Below are 15,028 nucleotides of genomic sequence, written 5' to 3'. Positions count from 1 at the left end.
CAGCCCTGTACCTGCTTTCGAAGGTTTTTCTGCCCTCTCAGGCCAGGCTTTTGGTTGACCAATTGGTCAGCTAGGTTGTCTGTGCTAGCAGGCTGCAGGCTAACATAGGCATTAAATCCCAGTTCATCCAGAATTTGCACGAAATACTGGTCCATCTTCTTGAAAACTACATTCGTTCAAGTAATATTTCTGATTTCTGGTGATACGTTTAATCTTGAACCACGGATGTTGACAAATTGTTCTTTAATTGTACTTATTCTTCACTGGGTTTATTCTTTCTCCTATCTTTCACTCCAGTAAATTGTTAGTGTAAGTATCTCCTCTCCGTTCCAGAGAGAACAAGTGCTCTGAGGCGTTCCCAGTAGTTTGTGTTTTATATGCTGGCAGTGTACTTCTGGTGGAGTATGGTGGAGTATGTGCCTACATTAGAAATGACTTAGCTTACAACCCAAGACCTGATTTAAATAACAATAAACTGGAGATTCTATGGTTTGAAGTGCTGCTTCCTAAGACCAAACCCATCTTAGTAGGAACTAGTTACCGCCCTCCTACCCAGGACCAGTTCTTAGAAGACTTTTCCAGAGTCTTGTCCGGAGTTGAAAACAATTGCGAGACAATAATACTGGGCGACTTTAATATCTGTTTTCAGCAGCAAAATAACGGGCTATGCAAAAGGTATAAGCAAATTCTAGGATTAAATAGTTACACTCAACTAATTAATACTCCAACCCGGATCACACAGTTCTCAGCCACCCTAATTGACCACATACTTTGTAACCGCTCTGAGAACATTAGTCAGTCAGGCGTCATTACCACAGGTCTTAGTGATCATTTCATCATTTACTGCACCAGGAAAATAACTAGGGATAGGATAGGCCTACACAGGACAATAAAAATGAGGTCAACTAGAAACTACAGTAAAGAAACACTGGTAAATAGGCTACACAATTGTGACTGGACAGAGATAACAAGTTGCACGGACGTAAACGATGCCTGGGAAAAATTCAAAACAATGTTCACTACCATCCTTGATAATATTGCACCAGTTAAAGAGGTTAGGATTAAACGAAGAACTGAACCCTGGATGAATACTGAGATATTAGATAATATGAAATTCAGAGACCAGCTGCTAAAAAGATTTCAAGCAAACAGACAGGATATTGCAGCACTAAATGAATTCCAAAGGGTGAGGAACAGAGTACAGAGACTTATAAAAGGAGCAAAGGCAAAGCACTACTGCTCAAAAATTGAAGAGTATAAGCATAACCCCAGAAAGCTCTGGCAACAACTAAAACAGTTGGGGTATAGCCATAAGCCAGTAGATAGGTCTAACATAGTACTCACTATCGATAATGAGGTATGCCACGAAACATCTAAGGTGGCAAATTGCTTTAATTCCTACTACACATCTGTTGCATCAACACTAGTAAGTAAACTACCAGCTGCATCAAATACCTTTAACACAGACTCTGATAAGTTTCAAACATACTATACCAATAAAGGGGTAACCCCAAACAGTTGTCAACTAGTAAGTGTATCTCATGACTTTATTCAAAAAGAACTAAGCAGGTTAAACCCAACTAAGAGCACATGCCCTGATAACATCCCGTCTAAGTTCCTAAAAGATGGTGCTTCTGAACTGTCAATCCCTATTGCTCACATAATAAATCTATCAATCACCACTAATACAGTACCGGAGGGGTTTAAGGAGGCCAGAGTCACTCCTATCTTCAAGAAAAATAGTAGGTCTGATGTAAGCAACTATAGGCCTGTTAGTATACTCAGTATAATATCTAAAATTCTAGAGAGGGCGGTGTATTCTCAAGTAGTTAAGTACCTTAATGACAACAACATTCTCCATAGCTATCAATCGGGCTTTAGAAGATCCTACTCAACCGACACCTCCCTTATTAATCTGATGGATTACCTGAGAACTGAAATGTCAAAGGGGAACCTCATAGGCATGGTAACCTTAGACCTGCAAAAGGCCTTCGATACTGTCAACCACAATATATTATTTAATAAACTTCAAGCTATCGGTATAGGTTCTGTAGACTGGTTTAAGTCCTACCTTAGCAACAGGAGACAAATAGTCAAAATCAACAAAACAGAATCAGAACCCCTGCCGATAACATGTGGAGTTCCCCAAGGTAGTATTCTGGGTCCCTTATTATTCTTATGTTATGTCAATGATATGCCTATCAGTGTCAAGTGCAAACTCCTACTGTATGCAGATGACAGTGCTCTGTTAGTGTCAGGTAAAGACCCACAAGATATTGCTAATGTTTTAACACTGGAACTGGAGTCCTGCAGCAAATGGTTAGTAGACAACAAACTATCATTACACCTAGGGAAAACTGAAGCCATTCTCTTTGGCACGAAACATAAACTGAGAAGGGTAAATAATTTTAATGTTCAATGTAATGGGGAGCCCATCACTTTGGTTTCATCAGTAAAATATTTGGGAATCCCCTTTGACCCATGCATGTCAGGAGAATTGATAGGGAACAGTGTAGTAAAGAAAGCGAATGCCAAACTGAAGTTCCTGTATAGACAAGCACAGTGTCTACCTACTGAGGCTCGCAGGACCCTATGTCTAGCCCTTATACAATGCCATATGGATTACGCTTGCTCTTCATGGTACTCTGCCTTGACAAAAAAACTGAAAGATATACTGCAAATCACCCAGAACAAAATCGTAAGATTCATCCTGGGGCTGGGACCAAGAGAGCATGTAGGCCAGGATGAATTACAGCAGTTGGATATGCTGAATGTTGAAGACAGAGTAAAACAACTGAAGCTAAATCATGTTTATAAAATTGCTCACAAACAGTGTCCAGAATATCTTGCTGTCAATTTTGTCAAGGTTGGGAACCAAAGCAATCATAGTACTAGGGGGAGAGAGCACAACTTTGTAGTACCCACAGTCAGTGGCCAGGCTTCAAACACCTTTTATTGTACAGCAATAAAGGAATGGAACAGACTACCCGCACATGTCAAAGCCAGTCATAGCGTGAACCAGTTCAAGAAGAGTGCCAAAAGGTGTCTGATGAATGTAGCTACAGAAAGGGAGGGGAATGATTTTCTATTTTTTAGCTAACATACGTGTAAATTTTACCTTATTCCTTGTAATGACCCTCGTATTGTAGATAGTCTTAATGACCTTGGTGTAGCAGATAGTCTTTTTAGTATGATAATAAGATGTTATCTTCATTGTAGAATAATAAGAAAATATTATAACCTTTATACTATAATAATAAGGTAAAAGGACCCCAATGGAAATAAGTCACTCTGTCTGACTTTTTTGGGTTATCCCAGGTTCTCTACACATATGCTGCTATGTATGATAATTCTATGTAACTGTATTTGTGTATACCTGAATAAACTTACTTACTTACTTACTTACTTATTCCAGCTGTCTCCGGCCATGAAAGGCGATGCGAGCACAGAATTATTGCATATTTAAAGTTGTGAGAACACCGCTGATTTGAAGTCGCACTGGCGTTGCTCCTCTTGCTTTGAAAGTTCTCCTAATCATCCCTGTCATTTTTCTGGCCTTTGCTCTATTTGACTTGTTTTATAAATGATCTGCCTGCATTCTGTGTACTCTTGTCATAATTTTATTCTTCATATATATAACCGGTTGAAATCTGCCACCATTCATTATCATGTTTTTATTTGCTTGTTAGAAAACATGATTTTTTCTTGTCTTCTACTGAGGCAGTTTTCTTACTTATTTTGATATTGTCTTCACGATATGAAGATGACAGTAGTGTTGCTGTGTGTGTTGCCAACACCTGTCCACTGAACGTTTTGTTTTGCTCCTTGAAAATCTGAAAATCCATTTTTTCTGCCTTTACTATTATAACCAGATTTCATTATTTAATACATGCAATCCATTCTTTATGATGGAATAATACATTGAAACATGGCTAGAGTTTGTTCCCACAATGTAACTAGCATCTAGAATAGTGTAGCAACACACTGCAAATCTAATCAAATTTGCTTAATAAAATACATCCTTAAGGCTACATCATGACGTCGTTCCGTTGTCTCGGTTAGATTTTCCTTGGATTAATTTTTTTTTCAATAATTATCGGCAAATATTTTCAACAAGATCTGCTCAGTCTTAGCATATTCATTTTTTCCTTCTAGTATATCCCTATTTATGTGTGTTTTTAACCAACTTTTCTTTAGGTGGGTTTATCCTCTGGGCCCAACTTTTAGCGCCAACTTCCATCTCCCTCTTCACACTTCTAAGGCGGCATCTCTCTTACTCATTCCTCATCTCCACTTTTCTCTCAAGCTAAAGACTTCTCCATCATACCTTAAGAAGATCACAGATCTTGAAGTCTTCAAATTTTTTATCTCGAGTGGCACTGGGTTGGGGAATCGCTAGATATATTAGGAATTACGAATGTTCAGTGGACATGAAAATTTGTCATGTGTGGGCTCGCATTAGCAGAGTGCTGGACAAAAGCTTTCCTTACCGTGGTTAATGATAGTGTGCGCATGTCCCGTCTCCGCTGTTTGTTTACCTCTGCAGGTGCTGAGAATTCGTCTGTATTTTTCTGCTGTCTTCGTGTCTTTAAGTTTTCAAATTGATGTGGTTCCTTGAAATAGGGAGTTCATAAATGGTTAGCCACAGTAAATTAGTGGTATATAATTAGTTATTACTACCTATATATTCATGGGAAAACACTAACCCTGAGAGTAAGACAGCCAGGGGAATGGGAAGTAATAAGGTTCGATCCAAGGAAGGGAAGTCTAGCTCTCATTCTTTGGATCAAAATCCCTTCAGGATATAGGCACCTGCTTTCAAAAGCAACATGATTAAACAGCATTCGTACGGTCATCCCGCCGCTATAATACAGTTTATTGGGAAGCACCACTCGACCTGAGAATAAACATACTGCCATAAAAGCAGTCATTACAGCTTAATTAGTTGACGCACTTGAGTGGTATCGTCTCCGTCTTGGGTTGTTTCCGTACACAAGTATCACTAACACTTAAAGTATCATTATTCGCAAATAACGAAACTTGCTAAAGGAAGCTTAAGACGACGTGTCGATTTGTTCTGAACTTTTATCAAGTCACAACTGAGTTTGCTTATCTACAGACGTGTCCACCTCAAGTTTAGTTTTACCTACTCTTAGTATCGAAATACAGAACATTTTTTTTTTTGGGGGGGGGGAATTTCCATTTAAGTAGGAAATTCATCCAGTTATACCATTATATAACCCGTCATTAAAGACGGACAGTGAAATTGGCCTCGCAGTACTTCACGTGACTCCGGGCCATTCAGATAGCTGAGTCATGTTGGTCGATAGTAAAGTTGTTTTGACTTGATAATGGTCGAGCACGGTATGAAACGTCTAACGTTTCCTTTTAAAATTGTGGGTTATGGATTCGCTCTGGATAGAGCCTTGTCAAGTTACTGTAAAATTATCCAGAGTGAAGCGTTTTAAAATATTTTACTCTGCACCAAGCATCCTTCTACCCTAATTGTCGGCAGTACTTGTTATTCAACAAATTATGGGTTAATTGTGACTTATTCCAGTCAAGGTATTATAATTATTTATTCTTGTTCTTCAGTAAAGTATAGCCATGTAACTTCTTCCTCTCGTGCAGCGTGATGGAGCACGTGCCAGTGGTGACACGGGCGCTGCAGGACGTGCGTTGCTGTGACGGTGACAGCGTCACTCTTGAAGCCCTCGTTGATGCCCCCAAGACCTCCCTCGTCCGCTGGGAGAAGCAGGGCAAGGTAAGATACCCACATCAACTCTTTGTAAAGAAGTACTTCGCAAAATCCCCGGTACAAAACCCTCTTGCTTTCCGACTCTCTGTAATACTTCACAAAATCTTCATTATAAAAATATACAAGCCTCTTGCTTTCCCTTTTTACTGTAAAAAAATAATTACTATCAAGTTTACAGATACTTCTAAAAATGTTTTATCATATTACCGTCTCTCCTGACTTTCAGCGTATACATTTACGCTGCTTGCACTCTTTCTTCGTAATTCGCATTTCTTAATTTTGTCATATATTTTGTGGCGTGTCATCAAACTTTTTAAAATTTTTAACTAGTTTTTTGTGCGTGTTGAAGCACTTCAACAGGGTCACATACACCAGTTTTGGTCCTAAGTGTTTTAAAAACGATAATATTTAATTTTTCGTGGAAGATGTTTGAAACCTATTGTTAGAATGTTACTATCGCACAAGTTTTTCAATGTATTTACAAGGTTTTCCCGAGTCTTTTGTGTTCAATGTTCTTGAAATTTCATCACGAAATATTTATTTAATGGGACCTATTTCCATTTTTAGCCATGTGCTTTGTTATAAGCATTGGTATACTTTTATCATTATTACATTCATCGGGCAACGCTAAACCCACAAGTCATTAAGCGCCTGTGTGACACACGTTTTAAATGTTTGGATGTGTAGAAACTAGGTAAAAATATAAAGTAGTAAACAACGTGTGGATATGTTACACCGGGCAGTAAAGGAAGGAATGCATATAAATGACCTCATAGGGGACAGGAGCCGTAGTGGGGAAACAAGTGTAGTCAAAGATAAGATAAAACCAATATTGCAAACAAGAAATACAACAGGAAATAGCAAACAAGAGGACTCCACTAGCAATAGTGAGGATATATTACCAAAAACAACTGGTGGGAGCTCCATTGTTGGTGCTAGGGAAGATAGGAATAAGACAGGTAAACATGCACCAACAGGGAATACAGTCACAGAAACCCAAGGCAAACGGAAACCAAGCCTGTGCACATACTATGCACTTGGTATCTGCAGACATGGGAAATCTGGAAAAACAGATGGGACGTGCAACTATGACCACCCTAGAAAATGCCGTGCCCATATGACAACAGGAAAATGCAAACTCCCTTCCTGTAAGCTTTTTCACCCTGAAATGTGTACCTCTTCAGTACAGGAAAGACTGTGCTATAACTTAAATTGCCAGGCACACCATCTAGAGGGGACAAAAAGATACAAAACATCCAGGCCATGGGAAAACCTGGGTAGCCACAGCCACTCAAGAGGGAGAGGTTTTTTAGTGCCAGGAAGGAAAAAAAACTGGCAGGAAATGGCAGAAATTGTACACCAAATCCAGTCATTCCTGGAGTGGAACCACAGTCGATGGCCTCCACTCCAAACCAACAGATACAGATACTAATGCCGGAAAAAAAATCCCCCCCCCCAGTACCAACAATACCACCAGTCCGATGACATTCTTCTTTGCAAATATACAGGGTCTAAAGCCAGCAACAAACAACAAAATACCTTTCATCCGTGGACTGCTTGCAGAGGCAAAGGCAATGTTCGCGGCTTTCACTGAGACCCACATAAAGGATCACTTAGACAACGAAATATGGATCCCAGGTTACAACCTATACAGATGTGACAGAGTGAACAGGCAAAAGGGGGGGCTTGGCCTGTACATTGCAGAGTCACTTGTTTGCACAGAACTGCTTAATGCCTCAAATGATGTAGTGGAAGTTTTAGCAGTAAAGGTCGAGAACCAAAACCTAGTCATTGTGGTAGTCTACAAGCCTCCGGATGCAACATCCCAGCAATTCCAGGAACAGCTGTTAAAAATTGACCACTGTCTGGAAAATCTTCCAGCTCCTGCACCCAACATCTTGCTCCTGAGGGATTTCAACTTAAGGCACCTAAAATGGAGGAATATAGCAAATAATATTGTTGCAGTAATAACACCAGGAGGCAGCTCTGATGAAAACTCACACTCACATGAGCTTTTAAATCTCTGCACAAAATTCAATTTAAACCAGCAAATAATAGAGCCTACTAGAATGGAGAATACACTAGACCTCATCTTCACTAACAATGATGATCTGATAAGAAATGTCACCATATCAAAAACAATATACTCAGATCACAACATAATTGAGGTTCAGACATGTATGCGCAGAGCCCCAGACCGACAAAATGAGATTAGTCACGAGGGAGCATTCACCAAATTCAACTTCAATAACAAAAACATAAAGTGGGACCAAGTAAACCAAGTCCTAACCGATATAAGCTGGGAAGATATACTAAGCAACACAGACCCCAACTTATGCCTAGAACAGATTAACTTGGTGGCACTCGATGTATGCACAAGACTTATTCCTCTAAGAAAAAGGAGGAGTAGATGTAAAATAGAAAGAGACAGGCGCTCTCTTTACAGGCGACGGAAAAGAATAACAGAGCGGCTAAAAGAGGTCAATCTATCTGAAATGCGTAGGGAGACACTGGTCAGAGAAATAGCAAACATCGAACTTAAGCTAAAGGAATCTTATAGGAGTCAGGAATCGCGGGAAGAACTAAAAGCCATAAATGAAATCGAAAGAAACCCAAAGTATTTCTTCTCCTATGCCAAATCAAAGTCGAGAACAACGTCCAGTATTGGGCCCTTACTTAAACAAGATGGGTCCTACACAGATGACAGCAAGGAAATGAGTGAGCTACTCAAGTCCCAATATGACTCAGTTTTTAGCAAGCCACTAACCAGACTGAGAGTCGAAGATCAAAATGAATTTTTTATGAGAGAGCCACAGAATTTGGTTAACACAAGCCTATCTGATGTTATCCTGACGCCAAATGACTTCGAACAGGCGATAAATGACATGCCCATGCACTCTGCCCCAGGGCCAGACTCATGGAACTCCGTGTTCATCAAGAACTGCAAGAAGCCCCTATCACGAGCCTTTACCATCCTATGGAGAGGGAGCATGGACACGGGGGTCGTCCCACAGTTACTAAAAACAACAGACATAGCCCCACTCCACAAAGGGGGCAGTAAAGCAACAGCAAAGAACTACAGACCGATAGCACTAACATCCCATATCATAAAAATCTTTGAAAGAGTCCTAAGAAGCAAGATCACCACCCATCTAGAAACCCATCAGTTACACAACCCAGGGCAACATGGGTTTAGAACAGGTCGCTCCTGTCTGTCTCAACTATTGGATCACTACGACAAGGTCCTAGATGCACTAGAAGACAAAAAGAATGCAGATGTAATATATACAGACTTTGCAAAAGCCTTCGACAAGTGTGACCATGGCGTAATAGCGCACAAAATGCGTGCTAAAGGAATAACAGGAAAAGTCGGTCGATGGATCTATAATTTCCTCACTAACAGAACACAGAGAGTAGTAGTCAACAGAGTAAAGTCCGAGGCAGGCACGGTGAAAAGCTCTGTTCCACAAGGCACAGTACTCGCTCCCATCTTGTTCCTCATCCTCATATCTGACATAGACAAGGATGTCAGCCACAGCACCGTGTCTTCCTTTGCAGATGACACCCGAATCTGCATGACAGTGTCTTCCATTGCAGACACTGCAAGGCTCCAGGCGGACATCAACCAAATCTTTCAGTGGGCTGCAGAAAACAATATGAAGTTCAACGATGAGAAATTTCAATTACTCAGATATGGTAAACACGAGGAAATTAAATCTTCATCAGAGTACAAAACAAATTCTGGCCACAAAATAGAGCGAAACACCAACGTCAAAGACCTGGGAGTGATCATGTCGGAGGATCTCACCTTCAAGGACCATAACATTGTATCGATCGCATCTGCTAGAAAAATGACAGGATGGATAATGAGAACCTTCAAAACGAGGGATGCCAAGCCCATGATGACACTCTTCAGGTCACTTGTTCTATCTAGGCTGGAATATTGCTGCACACTAACAGCACCTTTCAAGGCAGGTGAAATTGCTGACCTAGAAAATGTACAGAGAACCTTCACGGCGCGCATAACGGAGATAAAACACCTCAATTACTGGGAGCGCTTGAGGTTCCTGAACCTGTATTCCCTGGAACGCAGGCGGGAGAGATACATGATTATATACACCTGGAAAATCCTAGAGGGACTAGTACCGAACTTGCACACGAAAATCACTCACTACGAAAGCAAAAGACTTGGCAGACGATGCAACATCCCCCCAATGAAAAGCAGGGGTGTCACTAGCACGTTAAGAGACCATACAATAAGTGTCAGGGGCCCGAGACTGTTCAACTGCCTCCCAGCATACATAAGGGGGATTACCAACAGACCCCTGGCAGTCTTCAAGCTGGCACTGGACAAGCACCTAAAGTCGGTTCCTGATCAGCCGGGCTGTGGCTCGTACGTTGGTTTGCGTGCAGCCAGCAGTAACAGCCTGGTTGATCAGGCTCTGATCCACCAGGAGGCCTGGTCACAGACCGGGCCGCGGGGGCGTTGACCCCCGGAACTCTCTCCAGGTAAACTCCAGGCTCTAGTTTGCATCTCTTTCTTGTCAGTTATTCTGCAAGAAATCTTCGAAAACAAATAAGTATGTGTGGGGAGGGAAGGGTATCTCTCTCTCTCTCTCTCTCTCTCTCTTTCTGTGTCACACACACACAACACGTGTACGTACACGTGTCCTCCTCCCCCAACATGGACATAAGAAATCCTAGTTTGCTCCTGTGATTCCCCCACATGTACACACTTGCCCCTCCTAACGTACTCGCGTGACACTTCCCCCAATCTTTACCAGCACACAAACTTATTTGTGTATTGTTCCAGTCACAGTATTGTGCCTTTTTATTCTTTGTAATATTCTCTCACATGTACACGTGAGATCTCCCCCCCCCCACACACACACACGTACACTATGACAAACAAAGTGTGCGCTAGATCACGACTCTCCTCGCGCAGGTCAGCCATTATTGTGACCTGCCTGACCTTCTCTGAGCCAAATTAACTGGGCAATGGAGTCATGACTGTGGTGAGTGTGGCTGGTGGCGGGGCGCGCCTGGTGGGGGCCACAGGTCAAGCATGTGCACCAATATAGCAATCCAAAGAGACACTGATGACCAGAGTGCTCATGGCGAAGTGATCATTAAGATTTTACAATTTACCGTGCTAGTCCTTCAAAGACCCTGTGTGACCTAAAGTTTTAGGGCTTTAGAATCATAGTATTAATACATCGTTAATAGCGGAAAGTTTTATGCCACAATTTTCCAGTGTAACAAAACTTATACTGGGGTTGTTTTTCTGTTTCAGGAAACCCTTAAGCCCATTAATGTTATTTTAATGCTGTGTCGCTGGTTTTAGGTTCTAAAGCTTGGTGGGGATGTGGAGAGCGAGTGGGACGGGTCCAGGGTGAGGCTCAAGATCCATGAGGTGTACCCGGAAGATGAGGGAGAGTACTCGTGCATTATCTTCAATGACATGGGCAAGGCTGTCACTTCCGCCACCATCGTTGTCGAGAGTAAGTGCTGCGTGTATTGGAGCGTCACCTTACTTTCATTCCTGTTCGTAGGATCCTGGAATAAAAAGACTTTAAATACTTTTTATAGGTTTCAAAGTTCATATATTAACATTTGGAAGCTATTCATCTTGCTATCACTATTTTGAAGTAATAGTTGGAGTACTTAGTTCAACATGGGAGGCTTGTCTGGAGAATTCCAAACTGTTCATAGTACGAGTTTGGAAAACAGTGACCCATTATATAGGAACTAGAATCTTGCGTTTACATGTAAATGAACTAATGTCTCTTTACCCAGTGGCTGACGACAAGGAGAACGACGTTACTGTGCAGTTGGAACATCGACCAGACCTCTCCCGCAGGACCACGCCCTCCAGAACCAACACCCCCTCCAGGTTTTCGCGCTCGCCCTCTGTAGGCTTTCAGCGTAAGTTCTGGGCACTATGGTTACCCCATATGAAATTGTTTTCTGTAGATAAGTACATTTTCTTTCTTCTCTCGCCGTTACTATTGTAAATCCATTATATACAGATGTATAATTAGTTACCTAGTAAGCTTTATGAAGTAGTTCAGAATACTAGCTAGTTAGATATCCTGCTAAAGGATAATTGAAATTGGCTTTTTTTCATAAGATTGCACAGTCAATATTTTGCACAAACTTCGTTATTTTAGAATCGATGGCATCAAATGTTACTAATATCACACCTAATCTATAAATTGGAAAAAAAAAATGAGCGAAGTTTCCATGCATCTTAGACCCATATCAAGTTTTATTTTTCTAGTTTGTAGGCTGTATGATTTCTTTCATCCACGATATTGTGACTGATTCTTCGTTATTGTGTTTTTGATAATTAAATTGTGAATGTAACTGATTCTATACAAATCAAAGTTTCACTGTTGCTTTAGTAGATCTGTTTGTGATATTTTAGCTGTTGACAGTGTTTAATCCAGACTGTAGCTCTGTGTTTCCGTATTGGGATCTAGCTTGCGTGTATATAGCCTTATGTATATAGCTGTACATACATTGTGGGGAAATTATCAAAGAATAAGGAGTAGCCCACAAATGTTTTATGTCATGCACACTACTTACTGCTACGGGTTGTGAAGGTTGCTTGTGCTTGCTTCAGATGTGTAAAGATTAGTGTTAAGCTTGTGATGCGAGGCTAGTGGTGGGATAACTTCATAGGTGTCATCATGTTGGGAATCTTACAGGTGAAGGGAGCGCTCACTCATGGGCGGGCGTCGGCTGGCGGGAACCCTCCGTCACCATATCTCATTGGCGTCCTCTCTCTCGTGGCTCCTCCCCGCTGCTACTAGGTTAGCCAGTCCCCGCCCACTCTAGAACCCTTCACCCACGCCCCATCCTTTCAACACGCCCACACTTACCTACACCACGTCGTCGTCACCACCGTCTCCCCCATCACCGCCCACGCCCCCTACGCCACAGCGTTACCATGGCAACATGTTTCCCATTTTCCACTGACCTTTTTCAACACCAAGTCTTCTAGATCCAGCCGCTGCCCCTCCATACACCCGCACCTCCCCTCCCTCCACACACGTTTTCTCATAATTAGTATTGGGGGTCACACTGCTTTTTACTGCATATCACAAGTCCTCTCTCACGTCACATGACTATGGCATTTAACCCTCACTCTAAATGTCCCCTATACATGCTCACCCTGTCCTATAGCATTAGGCCCTGTAATTCAAACCTATTAACTTAAGGGTTTATCTTTTCCTCTTCCAGGTATCCATTAGTCCTCGCCTCATCTAACCTTTAGCGAGGCTCGGGGTCACGCCCACCAAATGATGTACCTTCCCCAGTCATTTTCCATATTTGTTGTAAATTTCTCCGCGAATGCATTTTTATTTTCACCACGTACCCATCTAGATTCAGTTACTTCTTAGTTATACCCACAACTCTTCGCACAACTTTCTCCAACTTAAATATACCAGCAACACTTAAAAAAAGTAATAGCTCCCAACTCATGCATATAAAACAAGGCCAGAGAGATGTATAGGAGTAGGTGAACCCGGTAGTGGAATTGGTACTGAACATCACACAGAAGTGTAAGAAGTGCTCACGACACTAAATTTTTAACCCCAGGCAATTAAAGAGCAAGTGGACCTGGGTATGGAACCGGTGTACTGAACCCGGATCTGCAGACATCAACGAAAATTCAAGTGGTAATTTACGTTTTCTTACTAAAACAACGGCACACACTGCCGGCACAGGTTAAATGACCCACTAGCTTTGTCGGGGGGTCATTAAGCCAACAAAAGACCTGATCAGATTGGAACATACTCTTGACTTTATATTCTCAAATAATGACGAATCCACACCATTCAAGCAAGTAATAGACCTGATCACATTAGAAAATACTCTTGACCATATATTCACAAACAAGGTAAATCTTGCGCTGAGCATATTTGCATCTAACATGCCAACCTGAGCCCACAGCCTAATCGAACTCCAGAACTGCATAAAAATCAGATCAGAGTAAGCCGGCACAAATTATTGCTCAACACTCGTAAGATTAAGGCAAAAATGCTAAGTTTAAAATTGAAATACTACTACTGTATGAGAAAAATTATCCTAAAAAATAAACATTAACTCTGTAAAAAAAAAAAAAGTCTATATTCAAGAAATATTTGTAAAAAATACCTGGAAATATTATCACAGGCCTATCTCTTCTCCCTCGATATACCGACAATACGTCACATTCCTTTCCAGCCAAGATGACATTAAAATTACATATTAACACATACATTACTTCATCCTCCCCCTCCCATTCTTTCTTCACTAGTAACCTCGATAACGCCTTTAATAAAATTTGATTCGCAACTCCTTTTTCCATATTTTTTTTATTAACAAGCAGGATATGGATTTGTCAAAATTTTAAAATGCCATGCTACCACGTCTTACTGCTAACACACGCTTATATAAGGAATTGAGTGTGGGGTTGGTAGCCCGACCAACCTCAACATTGTCCACATGTGCGGCCAGAGTCAGCATCCCAGCGAGATTGCTTTGGTCCGGTCTCCTCCACTTTTAGTATATTTAATCCTATTGTATAAGTGTTTTCAATTATTATTTCTATAACATACTGGTTATAAACTTTCTATGTATGTGAGGCCTGTACCCATCTGCTAACACGTGAATAGGAATGGTGAAGGAAGGCATGGTTGTTTATTTGCATGGTTGCTAGTGCTTTCATGTTTTACAGTACAGACTTGTGCATGATGGAATGTTCTGTACAGTTTTAATATGACTAAAAATGTAAAGCTTCATTTGTACTATTATAAATTACAATTACGTTTTAACCTACTGTTGTAGCAGAATTTAGAGACCGCCGTACAGTCCTGTGGAATAGTAACAATCATTAGCTATAATAAGTAGTAGTAAATAGTTCTGGTGCTGACCTATTATGCTAGCGACACTAAGCTCTGAAAACTCGAAAAAATGTAATAAAGAATTTTCTGTAGTTACGCCAGACTATGATTATCGTTCCATAAAGGCATACCGCCACTTAGGACTATGAGATGTTTATCTCTAATGTAATCAGAGTATAATAGCTAGTTGAGAAGTGGCTCTCTCGTGCATTGAAACGCCACAGTGGTCATAACATCGTGGTCCAGTGACTGGAAAGTCTCTACACCATTAGGTATCCCGCAGGTGTTCTGTTTCACTTTTTAAGTTCGCGTTTGGTGAACTTGTCATACACGCATTGAAAAATTCCTACCAATTTTATTTTCATAAGGCATACGAGTG

General features: G+C 41.1%; 1 protein-coding gene across 15 annotated transcripts in view; it reads left to right on the top strand.

Annotated features, from left to right (window-relative positions):
• The window catches only part of LOC128688939 (titin homolog), a 748,574-nt gene that overhangs the window by 678,505 nt on the left and 55,041 nt on the right, over positions 1-15,028 (top strand). For 14 of the 15 annotated variants that reach the window (XM_070085630.1, XM_070085629.1, XM_070085628.1 and 11 more), the window contains 4 exons: positions 5,632-5,764; positions 11,103-11,259; positions 11,555-11,683; positions 12,469-12,573. In XM_070085630.1, the coding sequence (XP_069941731.1) occupies positions 5,632-5,764; positions 11,103-11,259; positions 11,555-11,683; positions 12,469-12,573 (524 nt within the window). The remainder of the gene's footprint in view (positions 1-5,631; positions 5,765-11,102; positions 11,260-11,554; positions 11,684-12,468; positions 12,574-15,028) is intronic. The other variant, XM_070085624.1, reaches the window with a different exon arrangement.

Source organism: Cherax quadricarinatus, chromosome 16, assembly GCF_038502225.1.
Source record: "Cherax quadricarinatus isolate ZL_2023a chromosome 16, ASM3850222v1, whole genome shotgun sequence".
Taxonomy (NCBI): domain Eukaryota; kingdom Metazoa; phylum Arthropoda; class Malacostraca; order Decapoda; family Parastacidae; genus Cherax; species Cherax quadricarinatus.
Note: the sequence above shows the minus strand (reverse complement) of the source record. Positions and strands in the feature narration are given on the sequence as shown.